The 19,034-nt window shown below is 38.3% G+C and overlaps 1 protein-coding gene across 6 annotated transcripts in view; it reads left to right on the top strand.

Annotated features, from left to right (window-relative positions):
* Nucleotides 1-19,034, top strand: part of Il1rap (interleukin 1 receptor accessory protein) — a 136,722-nt gene that overhangs the window by 95,168 nt on the left and 22,520 nt on the right. For all 6 annotated transcript variants that reach the window (XR_004387657.1, XR_004387658.1, XR_004387656.1 and 3 more), the window contains exons 5-8: nt 5,216-5,381; nt 7,747-7,818; nt 11,248-11,374; nt 13,529-13,677. Coding sequence is in view for 3 of the 6 variants with exons in the window: in XM_032900048.1 (XP_032755939.1) it covers nt 5,216-5,381; nt 7,747-7,818; nt 11,248-11,374; nt 13,529-13,677 (514 nt within the window). In the remaining 3 variants the exon portion in view is untranslated. The remainder of the gene's footprint in view (nt 1-5,215; nt 5,382-7,746; nt 7,819-11,247; nt 11,375-13,528; nt 13,678-19,034) is intronic.

Below are 19,034 nucleotides of genomic sequence, written 5' to 3'. Positions count from 1 at the left end.
ATAAATAAAATATCAAATAAAAAAAAGAAAATGCCCACACAAGATTGACCTGCAGGGAGCCTGTAAAGGATGCCCTTGATTGATAATTGATGTGGGATTACTTAACTCAGGGCGAGCAGGATTCCTGAGCAGGTGGTTTGGTGTTGTGTAAGAATGCAAGGTGAACAAGACAGTGAGTAGCACCCCTCCATGGCCTCTGCACCAGCTCCTCCCTCTAGGTCTGTGCCCTGACTTCCTTCAGCAATGGAATGTGGCTTGAGAGTTGAAAGCTGAAATAAACTCTTTCCTTCCTCAAGTTTTTTACAGTCATGATGTTTTAAGACTGCAATAAAATCCCTACCTAAGACAAAACTTCAGGAAAGGACATTTGTAAAAACTGCCATGCCCAGAAATCATTAGGCATGGCATATACTTTTAGGAAGTGTCTGTGTGATGGACTTAGTGTTACAGAAAGATGGAATCAATTAGTTAGAATGGTTTTTTACCTCTTAGCTTTCTCAATAACATGTATGTAGGGATTTTTAACCTTTGGTATGAAGTTAGGATGTTCATATTTTGAAAACGGCACACTTAAGAGTTCTGTGCAAGAATTGACAGCATTTTGCATATAGTTTTGGGGCTCCTGTTGACCCAAAATTCATTGTTTAAACTGAAAACCAAATTAAATTGATATCTTTGAAACCTTGAAGCTAAAATCAGGTCAAATGAATCATCCACTGTGTACTTTGAGGAAACCTAATTCATAACTCATCATTCTCCCTTTAGTGATTATGTCTCTCTTCTGTGCTAAGTCTGAGCTCTCTGTTTCTCTTTTTCTTTCTCTTGAACATCAATCTTACCACACAAGACTGGCCCAATCCACATTGCACTTAAGAATTGATTGAATAATGGATTTAGACTGGATTGTAAAACTTCATGAAAATGTATGCCATCTCATTTTTTATTATTATGTATCTAGCTCTTAACTTTGCCTGGCACAACATAGAAGGGACATTGTAAATATTTATAAACATTGAAAGACTGAGTTTTCTTTATTGGAAATGTCTGGCCTATGAAAATCTTTACAGAATCAACAAAGTACAGCTATGTTATGCCAGGATTTTCATGGATTCATTGTGTCCGCAGCTATCTGTAACTATTCAGACATGACAACTTAAGCTTTTTTTTACTTTGATTCCCATTTCCCAATATATCCTGGAATAGCTATGCCATATGTAATAATAGTCCACATACACACCGCCACACATACTCTTTGAGCTCTCAACTCTATGCCACATATCTGTGATGATTTCATACATATGTTTGATCTTGTAACATAAGCAAAACTCAATATGCTAAAGATTGGTCCAATCTCAGGCCATGTAGACATAGTGCTCATCCAGTCTCACTGGCCCAACTGGAGTTAACTACCCAGAAAAAGGTGAGCATTGTAGGGAAATTGACATGATAGGTAAATAGTAACAAGTAGAAAAAATACTCTGAGAATGCAGGAGAGTTCGTCACTTTTCTCCCAGCTCTGGGTGCTCTGCATGTGTCTTCATTTTCTCCTAATTATTGTCAATATTTTCCATATCATTAAATTATCCTGTAAGATCCACTGGCCCAAAGAACAGGTAACTCTGAAATGCTGGGCATGGTCGTTCTTAGAAAGTAAGGCCTCATAGGAAAGTACAGTGGCCTAGATAGTAGCCTATGAGATTTTTGTTCATAAAAGCCCCTTAACATGTGTCTCAGGGCCACTCTGCTAGGACATTCAAAGGAGTGATCCTGACCAAAATCCATCTCTTGGCAAATATTTAATATTTAACAATGCTTACTTAAAATTTGACCCAAATGGTAGAATTATTTTTTTTTCTCCAGTAAATCTATGGATTTGCAATGTAACACAAATCTTCTTTCTCTAGTAAGATTTTTCCCCACTGTCTTATAGGCTGAACATCTATAAAAAAACAAAGCCAACAAATACAGAATGCCTTTTTCCAGTCATATCTGCCTATGGTTCCTTTTGTGGAATAGGTGTCTCTAATAGAAGTTACCCTTTTCTTCATTGTGACATCATCCTACCCACAACCTTCACTTCCTTGGATACATATTTCCTCTCCAGGATCCCAGAGTCATTTCTTGTAGTTATTACTTGCATGTTGTGGTTGGTTGCCATAGCAACCATTATGCGGTTGACAGTTGCTCTTCTCTTTAACTTCTCTCTTTTGAATTCAGAATGAGGAACTAATGGGCCAGGTAGAAGGACTGCTTGCTAGCCACGCAGTGGTGCGTGCTCCACTGAAAGAACATTCACTCAGTGCTAAGTAGTTTCTTGTTTTTGAAAACCCATTTTCTGTTCTTTGAGTCTCCAAATGTTTGTTCATGTCAGTTTTCTTCAGAATTCTAAACAAGCATCTCTGAAACCTTCGTAGAGCTTAATTCAGGAATAGTCTATTTTCTATAAAAGAAAACTATCTTTGGGACGCATACTGAAGAGTCTATAGTTGGCTTATTTGTATAAAAAAAGATTCAACTCAACACAACAGGCTAAAATTACTATGTATTTGTAATCCAGCCATGTGCCAGTATATCACACTGCACATGCAGATATTTAGAATGAAACACACTTCCTCTCTTTCCCTTCATAAAATACTATAGGCCTAACAGCCTTGAAGCAGACTTCATTATATTCTCAAAGATACTTTCGTCAAATTAAGTAAAAATATCCGCTCCTTTGTGCTGAAGAATATGCTTTTCAGTTTGGCTCTAACTATACAGACTGGGAACATCACACCGTTTTGTTTTGAATGTGGCATAGGTGCAGGGCATGACACATACACAAGGAAATGGCATAGATGCAAGGGTGTAGTATAGTTGAAAGGCATGGCTTACACGCAGGATATGTTATAGACAGAAGGTATGCCACAGATACAGAGTATGGCATAGATGCAAAGATATGGCACACATACAGACTATGGCACAGAGATGGGTAGAGCATAGGTGCCGAGGTATAGCATAGATGTGGGAGTATGATATAGATGCAGAATACAACACAGAAATGGGTAGAGCATGGTGCAGAGGTATAGCACAGAAGCACGGGTATAGCATATATGCAGGGTAGAGCATGGATACGAAATGTGGCATAGATGCAGGGTATGGCATGGATACAGGATATGGCATATAGGCAGAGGTATGGCATGGAAACAGGGCAGAATATGGCACAGAGATAGGTAGAGCATAGTTGCAGATATATGGCATAGATGTAGGGTATGTCTCAGATGTAGGAGTATAACCTGATTGCACAGGTAAGTCATAGGTACAGAGATATGAGACAGATGCAGGGCCACAGCGTGAGATGAGGACGTGGAGTCATGTGAGATTAAAAGCAAAAGCTTTGAGACAAATATACCTTGATTCACAATTGAAACAAATAGATCTAAGTTCAAATTCCCAAGTTGTAAGACATCATCAGTTCCTTGACTTTTATAGGTCTTTGCTTCCTCATTCATGAAATAGGATAAGAACATTATTGACTTTGTAAGTTTGGGACTAGAATTTGATGCGACAATCCAGTGCATGTCAAACACAAGTCCTGCCGTAATTTTTATAGCCCCAGCTCTTGAGTGAATTTGTCATCTTTAATTCTGAGTCCAGCAAGAAACCTTAATTGTAGAGTTTGGGAAAGAGTTTTCGCCTTGCCCTGTGTAGTCGTGTATGCCTCTTTATCTACCTTATTTCTATTTCTATCAGCAAAACTGGGGCACATTCAGCCTGATCTGCTCGCTTCACGGGGATTTAAGAACAGCTAAAACAACCAATGAAGGAATGCTATCTTGCTGCTGTTCTAATGAAATGTGCCGCCCAGTCAAATAGAGTCCTAGAGACGTATTAAACTCAGCCAAAATCATGTCTGACATGAATTGATTATAAGGTGTCGGCCTTTATGACTTCCTGCTTCATGGTAACCTTGTGGTGCTGATATGCCAAATCTCCAGACAGGCTGCTTACCCAGCAGGTGAAACTGATTGAGGAAACGTCTTGGCTGGGGATTTAGCTCAGCGGTAGAGCGCTTACCTAGGAAGCGCAAGGCCCTGGGTTCGGCCCCCAGCCCCAAAAAAAAAAACAAAAAAAAAAAAAAAAAGAAAGAAAACGTCTTACTTGAGGCAGCATCAGTTCCCTTTGATCTCCATGAAGCAAAACTGTATTTCCTTTGACAAAGTCTTACAAAATATGTTTCTTAGGGTAAATGTCATCTTTCAAAATGTACCTTCCAGGAATTGAAGTTAAAATAAAATAAGCATCCAGGGCATTAATGCTAATATGTGAAATATAAGAAAATGAAAAAACAAGTCATCAATAGAAGCCCTGAAATGTAAAGACTTCATGTCCTTAAAAATAATGTAATATATTTGTCATTTACAAATTATTAATTTTTAAAAGGAAAACCAAACAAATTTGAAAAGTAAGTGTTTAAAGTATATTTTGTTACATACGATATATTGGCTTTTTGGCTAAATAAATCTACATAGCCAGAAGCTATAAAATAGGACTGTAGTGTTTGTTTTGCACGAGACAGTCAAGTTTTATATTTTAAACATCAGCTGCTTCATATGGAAATATGAGTTAGAAGCAGAAATGTTTTCTTGAGTGTTTATAAGGCTCATATATTTTGGGATGACAGATTAAAAGTGGCTTGTAATAAATTCCTTTTTGAGAAAAAATGCAATAAAGAAAGAGAAGAACACAAAATGTTGTTTGAAAGTGAGAAATAGAGAAATTCTGTAGAATGACCAAGAATACCAAAATTAGATGTCGAAACTGATGGGAGGTGTCCCAAAGTAGCCAGATTCCCAAATTAACCAAGTCAGAGAGGAGCTACCGAAAAGACTTCTAAAGTCATGGCTTGCAGTTGTTCCTGTGTTCTTGGTCACTGTTGCAAAACCTTAACCGTGTTTCCTTATGAAAAGAGATTGCGAGAATTTGAAAGCTGAACCGAAGACCAGGGAAGCTTGATTTTGAGGTCATATCGTGAATTAGAATTTTAACTTCTGTACATAAAAGTTACTTTGAAAACAAGGAAACAAGGCAACACTGTCCAGATTAACTCACTACTTTTGTATGACGTATAGCCTGGGTTTTAGGATGCTCTGTGGAAATTTAAGATGTAACAGCCTCCTTTTCCTGTGTTGTGCGTGCAGACGTATCTAAACAATGAACCACTTTTTCCCCCCAGGGTTGTACTGAAATAGTGAATTTTCATAATGTTCATCCCGAGGGCATGAACTTGAGCTTTTTCATCCCCTTGGTTTCTAATAACGGAAATTACACATGTGTGGTGACGTATCCGGAGAACGGACGGCTCTTCCGCCTCACCAGGACGATGACTGTAAAGGTGGTAGGTAAGCATGGGTTGCCGTTCCCAAGGGTGTGACACAAGGACACTGGGTTTGTTCAGGCTCTTAGTGGTTTGTTGCACTCCTTTTTTCTTTTTCTTTTTTTTCTTTTTCTTCTTTTCCAAGCTGGGCACTGAACCCAGGGCCTTGCATTTGCTAGGCAAGCGCTCTACCACTGAGCTAAATCCCCAACCCCTTGTTACACACAATTATGAAAGCTCTATTTAAGAAAAGATACAGAACTTATTCGCGCACTATCCCCAAAGCCCGCGAGCAGGTCCATGTGCACAGTCAGCGTTCAGTAACCTGTAGTTAACTTACTGCACACAGGAATGAACGAGGAACACGCTAGGGAATGAGAACACAACTGTCCATGTTCTACCAGGGCCATCAGTTAGTCACATGACTTTGAGCCATGGCTCAGTCTAAGCTGCATAGCAAGACGGAGGGAGAAAGAGAGGAGATGGTGGATTATTTTTAAACAGGTTTGTGTATGTTGAAGTGTGTTTGGCCCTATTTCTCTATACCCCATCTTTTATTAGATGGGAACACCACTTAGAGGCACTAAAAGAGTTAGGGGAAAGATTCTAAATCCCAAGCTCTGGTCATAACTTTTTCTTCCTGTAAGTCTGCTATCAGATTCTAAATAAATTACCAAAATTAAAGCAAAGAAAAGAAAAAAATAAAATTATAAGCTTTAAACACATCACATATAAAATCAAAACTAACCAATTCTATAGCCACTTTTCTTTGCCTACTTTTGAGTTGGTAATTAATTCACATGGAAAAGAGAATAGAATTAGAATCCGTGTTTTAGAAGCCAGATAAATTATATGGCATTATATTCACAACAGCGGTTATTTATAATTTATTTGCTTATAGTACATAGTTTTATCTATATCTGCTAAGATAATAATGAGCATTCTTAGTCACTGATTTATACATGTAAAAGTTGACAGACACAGATGGAATATAAAAGTCATTCTTAACTAGCTTTCAAATGACGTGAGTTCACTTTTTAAAGCCACAGCACATTGGGTATTTAACTCCACTAAGAGGTTCTCGAGTGTATTTTACTTAATTTGTTTTATGTAATTTATTTCTAACAATGCAATTGTGATGTTTTATTTACCATACTGAGAGGTATTTAAAAATTACCTTTAAAAGTGAAATATAGTCACATACATATGACTAATATATGGGGAAATCTGAGTAAGAACCTGGTCAGTCTTTAAACTCTTAAATACTGTGCCTGGCCTGGAGAGGTACCTTAGTGCTTCAAACCACTGTCTTCTCTTCCGCAGGACCCAAGTGATCTGACACCCCTTCCTGGCCTTTATAAGGACCAGACATGCATGTGATGCACAGGCATACTTGCAGACAAAACATTCATAAGCATAAAATAAACATAAATACATTTTTATCAACACTGCAGTGCAAGTCTTTCAAGGTATTTTAACATATATGTACAGACCATATAAACTGCAGAATTTTCATGCATGGACATTTGGCTAAAAATCTAGTATCAATAAGTCAGACATATTATTCAGAACAGAAGTATCTTTAAACTTTCCATGGGAATAAACATTCACTTACCCACCTCCCATACCAAACATTATGAACATTTGTGGGAGACATACTTGGGTAATAAGTGTGATCCATAGGCATGGTTTAATTTGACACCAGGTAGGTCCACCTGTCAAATACTGTGATAAAAGTAGCTTAGAGATTGAAAGAGGAATAAGAAGAGAAGAAACAAGACATGAAAGTACTTATTTCTATGTCACATGAGCACAGGGAATCAACACCACTGATAAAACAATCTACCTTTGTGAAAAATTCCAGGGGTTCAATGTATTTTGTCTGGGTTCTTGCAAAAGAAAAACTGTTTTTCTGTGCTCGTGACACATCTGTCATGAATTGTGTGAATTTTCCACATCAAGCAATTCTTCAGTTCTTGGAGATACTATCTGTTTCCCACAGTTTGATTCATTTTGATACTAACTGCCTGGAGTTAGCGCAGGCCCATCCTCAGAGAGTATGAGAAACTTACATGCTGTGGGCTCAGGAACCGGGGACTAAGGGTAACAGGACACCACTGTGAAAGATGCTTGCATTGCCCACAGCACTCAGTAAATTAAAGGGCCCCCGTGAGTTCCATGTTAGCCTTAAGTAATAGCAATGAATACATATTTCCTATTACATCACATTTTGTGTATTTTCAATGAGTGAAGTCCAGGAATTGAGTATATATTAGACTGAAGGCCTTCACAAGAATTGACAAACTATGCCAGGAAGTTGAACACGTTACCGCAGAGCTTTGCATAAGCCTAAATGATTTAACATCCTCCTTCTGCATTTCCTATCATAGGCTCACCAAAGGATGCAGTACCACCTCATATCTACTCGCCAAATGACCGCGTTGTCTATGAGAAAGAACCAGGTAACTATAGGTGTACTTCTGACTTCTGGTTAGATCCTTTTAATTATAAAGCAGTAAAGATTAAATGCAAGCCAATGCACGGATTTAAAGTGAACCAGGATCAAAAGCCACAGCACATGAGGACCAGCTCTGCCGCCAATCTCAAGGCAGCCTGAGAGGTTTAGCTTCTTTCCCAAGGTCACATCATTTATTCTCTGTTCCTTGTCTTTCTCTGTGGTTATTGTTTGGGGAAAACTTGACTTTACTCATGGTTTCGGTTTGCCAAGGCTGTAATAAGAACACAAGTCAGATTTTAAGCCTCTGCTTCCTCTTCTGAGCATGGAGCATGGAAACCAATCTGAGAATATCGTGGGACTAACAGATCCATGAGCACAGGATTCAAACACTGTCCAATGGTCGTCTTGCCTCCCTGGGCCACCTATACGTTTTCATAACTTTTCAATCTAGAAAGAAATCATTCATAAATTACCAAGGAAGAGATTTTTTCTTTTGAACAGAAACGAATCTCCTATGGTAGATTAGAAAAGTCACAGAAAATTCTAACACTTTTATATAATGTTCTAAAAACCATTCTAGATGCAGTGAGAAATACAGAAGTGAGGACTGAAGGTTATAGAGCCAGAGATTGTGTGATGAGGTCCCAAAAGGGAGCGTTCTCATGAGTTCTCATATGTGATTTGTCTTGTAAAGAGCACAGGGCGTGTGAAGAAAGTTGGCCAACCTCAGGTGGAACTGCATTTTCTAGAGTTACTACGGGGTTTGTGTAGTAATTCGAACTCTTGCCACTACTGAAGTAAAATCCATCACTCACCCAAGCATGCTTCATCTACGTAGCATGCCACACTTCAAAAGCATTCCTGAATGCATCTTGATTTTACCTTTCTTAGTGAAGCAATGCTCTAAGAGTCTATAAGGGGAAGTTAGAGAAGCCACATATTGGAGTGGAAGGTCTGGAGTAATTGTTAGTCTGCCAAGTCCAAGATAATTAGAGGTGTCTTCAGAGTCCGGGCAATAGTGAACTGAGACTAAACACAAAACAATTATCTCAGCAGGCTGGCATGAAAGTTCCAGTCCAGGTCAAGTCCTTACCTAGTTCTTACTAACACTTTGACCAACAAATAACCTTTAATATGTAGAAAAGTCAGCTTTTGCTTTTGTAGAACATTAATTTTTTAAAAGACTTCATGGTGTTTCATTAAGAATACCTAGGCAAAGAAAAACTTTCGTGGGAAGGAGGGAAGAAGGCAACATAGGAGAGGGGAGGTGGAGAATTATGTAACCTCAAGGATATTTTTTCAAGCTGTATATATTTTTAATTTATATAATATATATATATATATAATGTAACAAAACACATGTATGTATGTGTGTGCATGTGTTTATTTAAAGTTATGCCATTTGGGTTGAAAATGCTCCTCCCCCAAAAGCACAGACTCTTTAATAAAAGGCCCAGTGGCATGAGAAATCTCCTTTCAAGTTGTTGGGCAGAAGAGTCCAAAAAGCTGCTCAAACAATACATGTTTTTGCTCTTTTCCTTTATCACCTCTCAGAAATTGAAAGTCAGGCCCTACCACTGACCATGCAGCAGACTTTGAACACAGAACTTGGAGGAATCCATCTAAATCTAACCTACAAGTTTCTTCCCTAAAGCCTAGCTCTCATATTATTGGAAGGAGATATGCAGGTTTCCGATAGAGAGAAGCAATCAATAACCCTATCAATCTGTAAAGCCTATGAACTACAATAGCAGAACAGCAAGACATTCTGAAAGGTGCAGTAATGGTATTTATATAGCAGGGATAAGCAGCGGCCACCTAATTAGACTTAAATCTGATCAAGAAGTAGCAATCAACACCTGACTTTCAAACATAGCCGTGTGGCAAAGCCATCAAATGAGGAAAATCTACTACTACCATGTGCCTACACCAGTATGGTCTCTAACTTCTCTAAAAACCCACAGCTGGATCTAGTACTCATTTCTCAAGAGAAGCTTATTTTTGTAGCAGGCAAGGACACACTGATCAAAATGTAGAGGACAACTGACCATGGGGATCTCATCACTGGTCAATACGTCTATAGCACAGTCTCTTCATGTAAGGCTCAAGGAACATCTACACATATAATTGTATATCTTTTAGTTTTAAGTAACTGTTTTGTAGACTCCTCTATGTCCCCTGGCTCCTATATCCTTTCTGCTTTGTCCCCATCGATGTTTCCTGAGCTGGAAGCTGTGATGAGAATTTCTCACTTAGGCCTTGTCACTTACCAACCACTTACAGTGCTACAGTCATTGATAAGTTGACCAGCGTTTCAGTAAAGGACACCCACATCCATGCTCACACAAACAATCATGATTAAATGCAGGATTCCATGAGAAAAGCGTCAAAGGAGGAGGAGGCTTGTTTGGGGAAAGGTGTTAAAAAGAGTAGAGGGATAATGGTCATAGCGGAATGGAATAAACAAAATTCATTACACAAGAGTATATGATTTTGAAAGGATAAAAAAGGAATAAAGGAAAACAGGGACAGCTGTATGTATTCAGTTCTACCAAGGGCACAGTAATTATGCTGGTCCTGACATGATAGTTAGCACTGTTGCCCCTGTTTGTGAAACTTCCCAGCATCTTAAACCATCTCAGCCACAGAGCTTCGAACTGCTGTTTTAAACTGAGTTTCTGAGGCTTTGGACAGAAGGATCCCCTGAGGTTTTCTTAGGGAATGTCATCACTCTATCCTCATCAGACAAAAACCCATCACTGAGAGACTTTTATTGGTCAATGTGGTAGTTTGATGGAGAATAGCCACCACTCCCATAGGTTCATATATTTGAATTCTTAGTGCCCAATTTTTGGAACTGTTTGGGAAGAATTCTGAAACAGGATTATGAGCCATGGCTGGACGTGGGATTTGGGTTTCAAATCCAATGCAAGAGAGTTAGCGCGCTCTCTGCTTTGTGCTTTTCCATGAGAAATAATCTCCCAGCTATTGTTCCAGCACCTTGCCTGCTGGCCCGCTGCCGTGCTCCCTGTTAAGACAGTCATTGACTTTAACCCTCTGGAACCATGAACCCCAAATTAAATGTTCTTTTTCATAACTCGCTTTGGTCACAGTGTTTTATCACAACTTAAAAAAAAATAAGGAAGTCACACTTTGTTTATGAGGGGAACAACAAAAGGGGAGGTTTGGTCTGAAAAGTATGTCGTCAGAGTTCTTCTGACATTTGAGAAGGTACTTATTTAGTGTTAAAAATGACCACTATTGTAATTCCATGTATACTTGCTGACGTCTCTTCTTAGTTTTACCCTTTTGTGTTTGGTGTTACTGTAGCTTGCCTTAGAGTGGCCCCTAGAGAATCAGGCACATACAGTCATATGAAATATACATATTGATGGATTAAAATAGGTTAACTTCATGCATTAACTTTTTTTAGGAGAGGAGTTGGTTATTCCCTGTAAAGTCTATTTCAGTTTCATTATGGACTCTCACAATGAGATCTGGTGGACCATTGATGGAAAGAAGCCTGATGACGTCCCTGTTGACATCACTATTAATGAAAGGTATGGCTGAATGCAAGGGCACTAATCTTTGTCTATCTAAGGTCTTGATAAATATTACTCCATGTATGTGATTATTTGTTCTTTTAAAAGCTTAGCAAGATTTTTAAGTCTTCAGGGGCTACAGGGTCATTAAACTTGCAACCGAATCACACACACTGGTCCGATTGTGCGACAAAGTTTGGAATTACATTGTCTTCAGGCTAGATATCTTCACAGTTAACCCATAGGGCAGGCACCATATTGTCTTAAGCTCATTAAACTTTCCATGTTTCTCATTCCCACTTAGAAATATAAGGAGTGTATCTTCCACATGAACCAAAAGATGAATGAGAAGGAGAAATGTTGGCATGTAGTTGCATGAAAGTATTGTGTTATCTTTCTCAATCCTGGAGTGTGGGTATAAATACTGTGTCTTACATATATGTGTGTCTCTTCTCTTAAAGTAACTATGCTTTTCCTGTCTTCCCCTGATACTTAGAATTACTCATTAAATATTAACTAACTACATTTTTGTTCTTTAAATTTCACTTTTAAAAGTAAATGTTCAAAAATCCCCAAGAGTTAATTTCTTAGAACCTACAATAAACCTCTCTTGATATAAGAGTTTGAATCCGTTTATTCTTAAGTAAACTTTGGTATTTGTAAGAATTTAACAAAGAGGTATGTATGGGCCTCTGGAGACGAAAGATTTCTCCATACATGAGGTATAAATGGCTAGAGAGAATTGGTTTCCTACCAGAACTAATAAATCACAGTGGTCACATATGTGACAAAGTATTTAAGACCCTAATTCTGGTCACCTTGTGAAAAGAGACCTTAAGCTAATTGAATTTCTACAATTGAAACCTATTTCTTTCCTAATAGTAACATAAGGTTTTGTAGAAATTATAAGATGTCTACTTTGAACAGCCTCTTTCCTTACTTAGCCAACCTTCATTGGGCAAACCGTGACAGATCAGGTGTCTAAATAGTCCCTGATAAATAGGTAACAGAGAAGGAGAGGAGGTTACAGGAGGAATTCTGAGGGGATTCCTTTGGTTCAGGGGCGCGACACAAATGAAGCAGCATTCAAATCAAACTTGCTGAGTGAAGAAATGAAAGAAAAACTGATAAAGGTAACATTGTATGCCAAGACCTGGACTTTGGAGAAACAGAACAGGAAAGAATTGATGAAAGTTTTATCTTGAGCCTCCCCACCCCAGAGGGACATTTCAGGAATTCTGAAAATTGTGAGTCTCATCTTCATAATAGGTAGTGAGTGCCCAGGATAACAAAGCCATGTTACTCTACCTTGCTGTGAGGAAGACATATTTGTAGTGTTCCACAGAGCAGGAAAGTAGCATGGAAGAAAACAAGCGAGCCTCTAAATGAACGTTAATGAACGACAGTAGGTCTAATCTAAAGGAAAATAAGGTAAGCTAAGGGCGTGAAATACTTAGATCCCACCCAGACAGTTAGTTCAAAGGGAATTAAATAAAGTCTTGCTCTTAAACACAAGACACTCGGTCTTAGAGCTACTGGAGTTCGGATATATTTATTTCACAGCACAGTTTTCTCGTCCTGAGCTCTTTCTTTTCTTCCTGTGTTAGGATTCAACTATGCAGTTTCAACATCTTACAAAAAACCATTCTGCCTGTGTTTGCCAGTCAGTCTTCCAGTGTCCCTGCAGTGCAACAGCTACCATGGGGTTAAAGTAGCTCACAGGAGCACTGATCCTGTTACAGCCCAGATGCCTGTTGAACCCTCCAGGTGTTCCCGTACATTATTTATATAATACACTCCTTCCGAGAACAGCCGAGATGAGCAAAGTTTAGTGACATCGCCCAAAGTACATAGCATTAAATGGCAAATCATGAATCCAAACCTAAACAAGTCTGATCCCAGAAGGTTCTTTGCAAGCCGACACAGGCATTGTGCCTCAGCGTCTAGAGCGAAGGTGAGATTTAGCTCAGAAGAAAGTGATAGAGCAAGGCAAGCGTCAGGGTTACAGTGATTCAAGCATCGGGGTTTTTCCAGCATTACGTTAGTGCGTGGTATCAGCACCCCATCTGCCCTCACCCAGGCCTCTCGAGTCACTTACTTCTTTCTGATTCACAGAGAGAGCATAGGATTGTATCTTACAGATATTTTCCATTTGCTTCTCCTTGTGTGTAGCGTAAGTTATTCTTCAACGGAAGATGAGACAAGGACTCAGATTTTAAGCATCAAGAAAGTCACCCCTGAGGATCTGAAGCGCAACTATGTCTGTCACGCTCGAAATGCCGAAGGGGAAGCCGAGCAAGCAGCCAAGGTGAAACAGAAAGGTAATGGATGCACCCAGCTGACGTCTCCGTGAACTCTCAAAATAACACTGTGGTGAATAGGAAATAAAGGAGAGAATTCCTACGCCCGCATCGGACACAAAACACTGAGTCAGTTAAATGAGAGATCCTAAGAGAAGGCGTCCATCTTTGTGGTGATGCTCAGTACGTTGGTTCTGACACTGTTAACACCTTTGTTTCTAAATGTTGCTTGAAATAAAATCTTGAATACATGAGTACCATCATAAGACACATTTTCTTATCTTAGATAATCACGAAAAATGAAAATATTCCAAGTGAACAAAGATGTAACAGAATTAGTCGAGTCTCATATGGTCGGGGAAGCACAAAGCTGCTTTTGGAAGTCACTGAGAGCAGGGTTCAAGAGTCCTAAGAATGATTGTGCCACATGACCTAATCCTTTGGGAATGTTTCCTGAATTATGCACCCACTGCTATTCTTAGAAGTATATAAGAAACTGAAACATAATTAGCAGCTTTCTACTTGTGTAGAAGTTAAGGAGGGCAGAAAATAATAATTAATTAATATTAATTCTCAGAAAATTTCAAATTCACAATTTAAACATGTGTCACTATTGAGGCAGTTTTATATTGTTGTAATTGATAAAATAAAACTTATAAAAATATGATTTAGTTTGATGCTAAATAATTTCTTCGTTAACATTTGTATTTTCTATAATAAAGAAAAATTATAAACTCTTCTTGCATGAGCTGTTGCTCCTAAAACATATTCCCTAAATTTCTCTGCGAGTCTTGCCCCTAACACATATCCCAACCAACTTATTAATTCTCAGAAAATTTCAAGTTCACAATTTAAACATATATCACTATTGAGGCAGTTTTAAATTGTTATAATTGATAAAATAAAACTTATAAAAATATGATTTAGTTTGATGTTAAAATAATTTCTGTGTTAACATCTGTATTTTCTATAATAAAGAAAAATTATAAACTCTTCTTGCATGAGCTGTTGCTCCTAAAACATATTCCCTAAATTTCTCTGTGAGTCTTGCCCCTAACACATATCCCAACCAATTGATTCCTTCCAAAATACTTTCCAGTGGTGTGGAATAAAGTTAACGGTGACGTCACATTGTAATCATGTCATTCTAAAATATCCCAACCCCTTACATTTAATATAATTTATAGCATTCACATAGAAAATAAAAAGCTGACATTGTTGCATTTACATTGGGCTTGAATCCTCTTTTATTATTCTTACTTTTTATTTTATTAAGCCGAGAAGCAAGCAAAATACACTTGAGCCTCTTGCTACAGATTAGAAAGAAATTGTGTGTGGTTCTTGAGAAGTCTTAAAAAGTTTGTTCAGGATGCTCCATTGTTTCCACTCCTTAGAACCAATGAGGGGGATGCTCCCAGCTCCCGCAGACTCACTACTGTCTCACCACAGTGGATTATTGGTGCTCAGCACCCTACAGCCTGGTGAAATGCTAGTTTCCACGCGCCCTGACTCTTGGATGGTGGAAAAGGCAAACACCGACTGAGCCTTTTTAGTTTTTTCACAAAAATGGACTAGCCAATACCATAACCTCTCAGGATGTTAAAAAAAAAGTTCAAAGCCAGCATTGTTAATAATTTGTACTATCAACTGATCAATAAGTGCTAGCTCTTATTTCTCCAAGGGTTTCATAGGCATTAATTGACCCAAAAACCTGTAATCATTATAGTCTAGGTTATGAAATAAATCAAATTACTTTAGTCAGGACCTCTTAGAGCCCTTAATATTTAACATTCCAACTGAAGGCCTTTGGGGGCTTAGATTGCTGTGGGCTGGGCATTTGCAATTGTGTTAGAATCCAGATTGCTTAAGTACAGGGAAATTCAGGGCTTTCTTCTAAGGCATGTCTATGTAGAGCAGTAATGGAAGATGATTTATGTTGATAACCTATCAAAAAATAGTATCAAAGCACACATAAGATAACATTTCATGTGGGAGACTTGCATAAGCCTGTCTTCCAGCCTACCTGAGTAGCAAGATAACACAGAATTACGGGCTCTGAGTGTAACTTGGACAGCAGTGGGAACAATATAGAGTCTATGAAGGGTCACATGACCCACCTGATCAATGAGTCCTGACACTTGTATTTTACCTCTGTACTTCCTCAAAACAATGAGAGAAAACGCAAACTTGTGGTCCAGGCTTGTAAAACTGCCGTGTGGGAGACTGAGGCAGCAAGTTTAGGAGTTTAGGGCGGTCTTAGCTACAGAGCTCATTCAGAACTAGCCTGCAGTACCTGAGAACTTATCTCTGACAAACAAAGAAATAAACAGAATCCCTGACAGGAAGAGGTTAACCCATGAATGAAAAGAACTCACTGGAACAGTCTCTTGACAGCACGTTTCATTTATTTATTTAAAGTACTACATAAACACACGAGAGAGCTAAAGCAAGCACGTCAAGTCTAAACATGCAGTTGTTTTACGATCAGAGAGTCGCAAGAGCTAAGGAGATGCGTGTGCTTAATCATATGAGAAGCCGCCAAGCCAGTTGCCCAGTAGGTTTGCTACTGCACGTTGCCAGCATCAGTACCCAGAACCTTCACATGCTCTCCTTTCTCACCAGTGTTTGGAGCTGTCAACTGTCAGTAACTCTAGTCATGGGAGTGTATGAATGTTTGCAACTCATTGAAGTTGGTCTTTGAGGCATTGGTGATGTTGAAAGCTTTGGTATAAGCTCATTGGTTAACAACCATCCTTTCTGCAAAGCCATTAAAAGCCTTCAGTCATTTTCAGCCAGATCATTTGTTTGAAAGTTAAGGTGATGAATAACTCATACTACACATGCACATACAATACAGTACATGCATATGCATGCCCGTACATACAAACACGGAATGCAATCCTATGTTAACTATAAAATTTTTAGCTACTTTCATCCAGCTTGTGAGTTTATTTATTTTTGAAAGATTTGTTTTTGCCTGTGTGTACAAGTATTTTACCTGTATAAATATACATATACACGTGTGTGTGTGTGTGTGTGTGTGTGTGTGTGTGTGTGTGTGTGTGTGACTTCAGAGGCCAGAAAAAAGACCTCAGATCCACTGGATCAAATGTATACTACCATGTTACCATGTAGGGTCTGGGAAATGAACTTCAGTCCTCTAAAAAGGCAGCAGTGATCTTAACTACTGGGCCGCATGAGTTGATGTTTTGATAAGCAAAATTCTTTTTTTTTTTTATTAACTTGAATATTTCTTATATACATTTCGAGTGTTATTCCCTTTCCCGGTTTCTGGGCAAACATCCCCCTAATCCTTCCCCTTCCCCTTCCTTATGGGTGTTCCCCTCCTCATCCCTCCCCCCATTGCCGCCCTCCCCCCGACAGTCTAGTTCACTGGAGGTTCAGTCTTAGCAGGACCCAGGGCTTCCCCTTCCACTGGTGCTCTTACTAGGATATTCATTGCTACCTATGAGGTCAGAGTCCAGGGTCAGTCCATGTATAGTCTTTAGGTAGTGGCTTAGCAAAATTCTTAACAATTTGAAAAAGCTCGTTTTACTGGTCTCTTTTTTTATGAATTGGTACTTCCTGAATTATGTGCTCACTATTCTCTTTTGTGTTAGATCAAAAGAGATTATGCTCTGTTTAGAGATGTCTCTCTTCTGTGTAGGCTGTGTTCAATCTCAGACTACAGTTTTTAGGGTATGCGTTACAGATTGATGTTTGAGATTGGTTTTGTTCTCTTTCTCCCCAGAAATGGTTGTTCTGACATCATTTTGAACATGTTTCACATTTTTTTCTTGAATTGTCTTGAAATGAGGTAAAAAAAAAATATAGCCCAATGCCTCTGTGACTTCTGCATCCTTTAACCAATTGACTTAATTATCTAGCCTGTGTTTAGTCTAATAACATTTTATTAATATAGATTTGAATTATTAAATCAGAAACACTGCACCTTCTTTTCTTTTTCAAGATAATTTCACTACTTTAGGAACTACATTTTTTCTTACATATTTCAGTACCAACTTATCAATTTCTAAATAAAATTCTGCTAGGATTTTGATTGGGACTCAATTAAATTTGTGAGGAATATTGATTACAGCAATATTACATCTACCATTCCTTAAAGATAACAGATCTTTATATAGTCTTAGTAATTTATTTCATCAATTTCAGAAAATACTTGAGGTGTATAGGGCTTTATTGAATATTATCAAATTTGTTTCTAAATATTGTAATTTCAGGCTGCCAGTTTATTTTTACGTTTTCCTCTCTAATTGCTTATCAATAAAGCATAGAAATACAATTAATTGATTTTTATCTGCTGATCTTTATCTGATCTTCCCAAATTAGATGGTTGTCACATGTTTTGCTTTTCTCCTCTTCTTTTTCTTTTATACAAAGCTTTCATGTGTCAGTTTTCTGCTTATTTTCAAGGATGCACCCTCTTTCTCCATTGGGAGATACGGTCCTAGATTGTGTTTATTATTTCCTTACAATCTTTTCAGAACCTACAGAGACTATGGTGACTTATTTTGTCCTAAATGATTCATACTATTTTTGACGAACACATCTTCTACCAGGATGTCTCCATTGATCCTTCCTGTTTACTCTTCAAGTGTTCATTTTTAAAAGCCTCCACAGACACATTTTAATGTGAATTTTAAAGTGCTTCCCTAGTTGTTAAATCATCTCTGACAATTCTGAATCCTATTGCTATTTCTTTTGGATATTGATGCTTTTATTTTTTTCCTATCCTGTGTTTTGTCATTATTCTGGGCCTGCTATATTTTGTGAGAATGTTGACTTCAACATAGTAGTCTCTACTCTCATCTCTCACTAGGTCACAGCAAAAATTAAACACTCTCATGACTGACTTTCTTTTCTGAACCTAAATATCTAAGTATGTCTTTGGTAATTTTTAGAAAGAAAAAGATGCAATAATCATGGGCTTATCTTACTCTTACCAGTTCTCCAATGTGAAAAGGAAATCAATATTATTTTAGATACTCTGGAGTGACTTCAGTTCCCCATCAGTTATGTCTATTACCAACAGTAAGGTCAGAGGTTGTCACACCCATCAATTTTTCAGGACAATTCAGAGTTCTCTGTTTTGATTTCATTTTAATCAAGCACTCTTTTGTTAACATTTCAGACAATGGTCATCACAATTTTCAAACTCATGGTGAATTTAGTACTGATTAGCTCTGGGCTCTGCAACAGGGGACATTTGAAAGTCCTGGCTGCTGCCATGTGGAGGGGGAACTCAGTAGATTACAAGCCAACTGCAGCAGTGAAGATAAATAACTTGGGTTGCCAAGGACAAAGATGATTGTAGAGCCAGAACCCGAACAGGGGACAGGGCTAGCTCGGGGTTGTGC

The sequence above is a fragment of the Rattus rattus genome, chromosome 4, assembly GCF_011064425.1.
Source record: "Rattus rattus isolate New Zealand chromosome 4, Rrattus_CSIRO_v1, whole genome shotgun sequence".
Lineage (NCBI taxonomy): Eukaryota > Metazoa > Chordata > Mammalia > Rodentia > Muridae > Rattus > Rattus rattus.
Note: the sequence above shows the minus strand (reverse complement) of the source record. Positions and strands in the feature narration are given on the sequence as shown.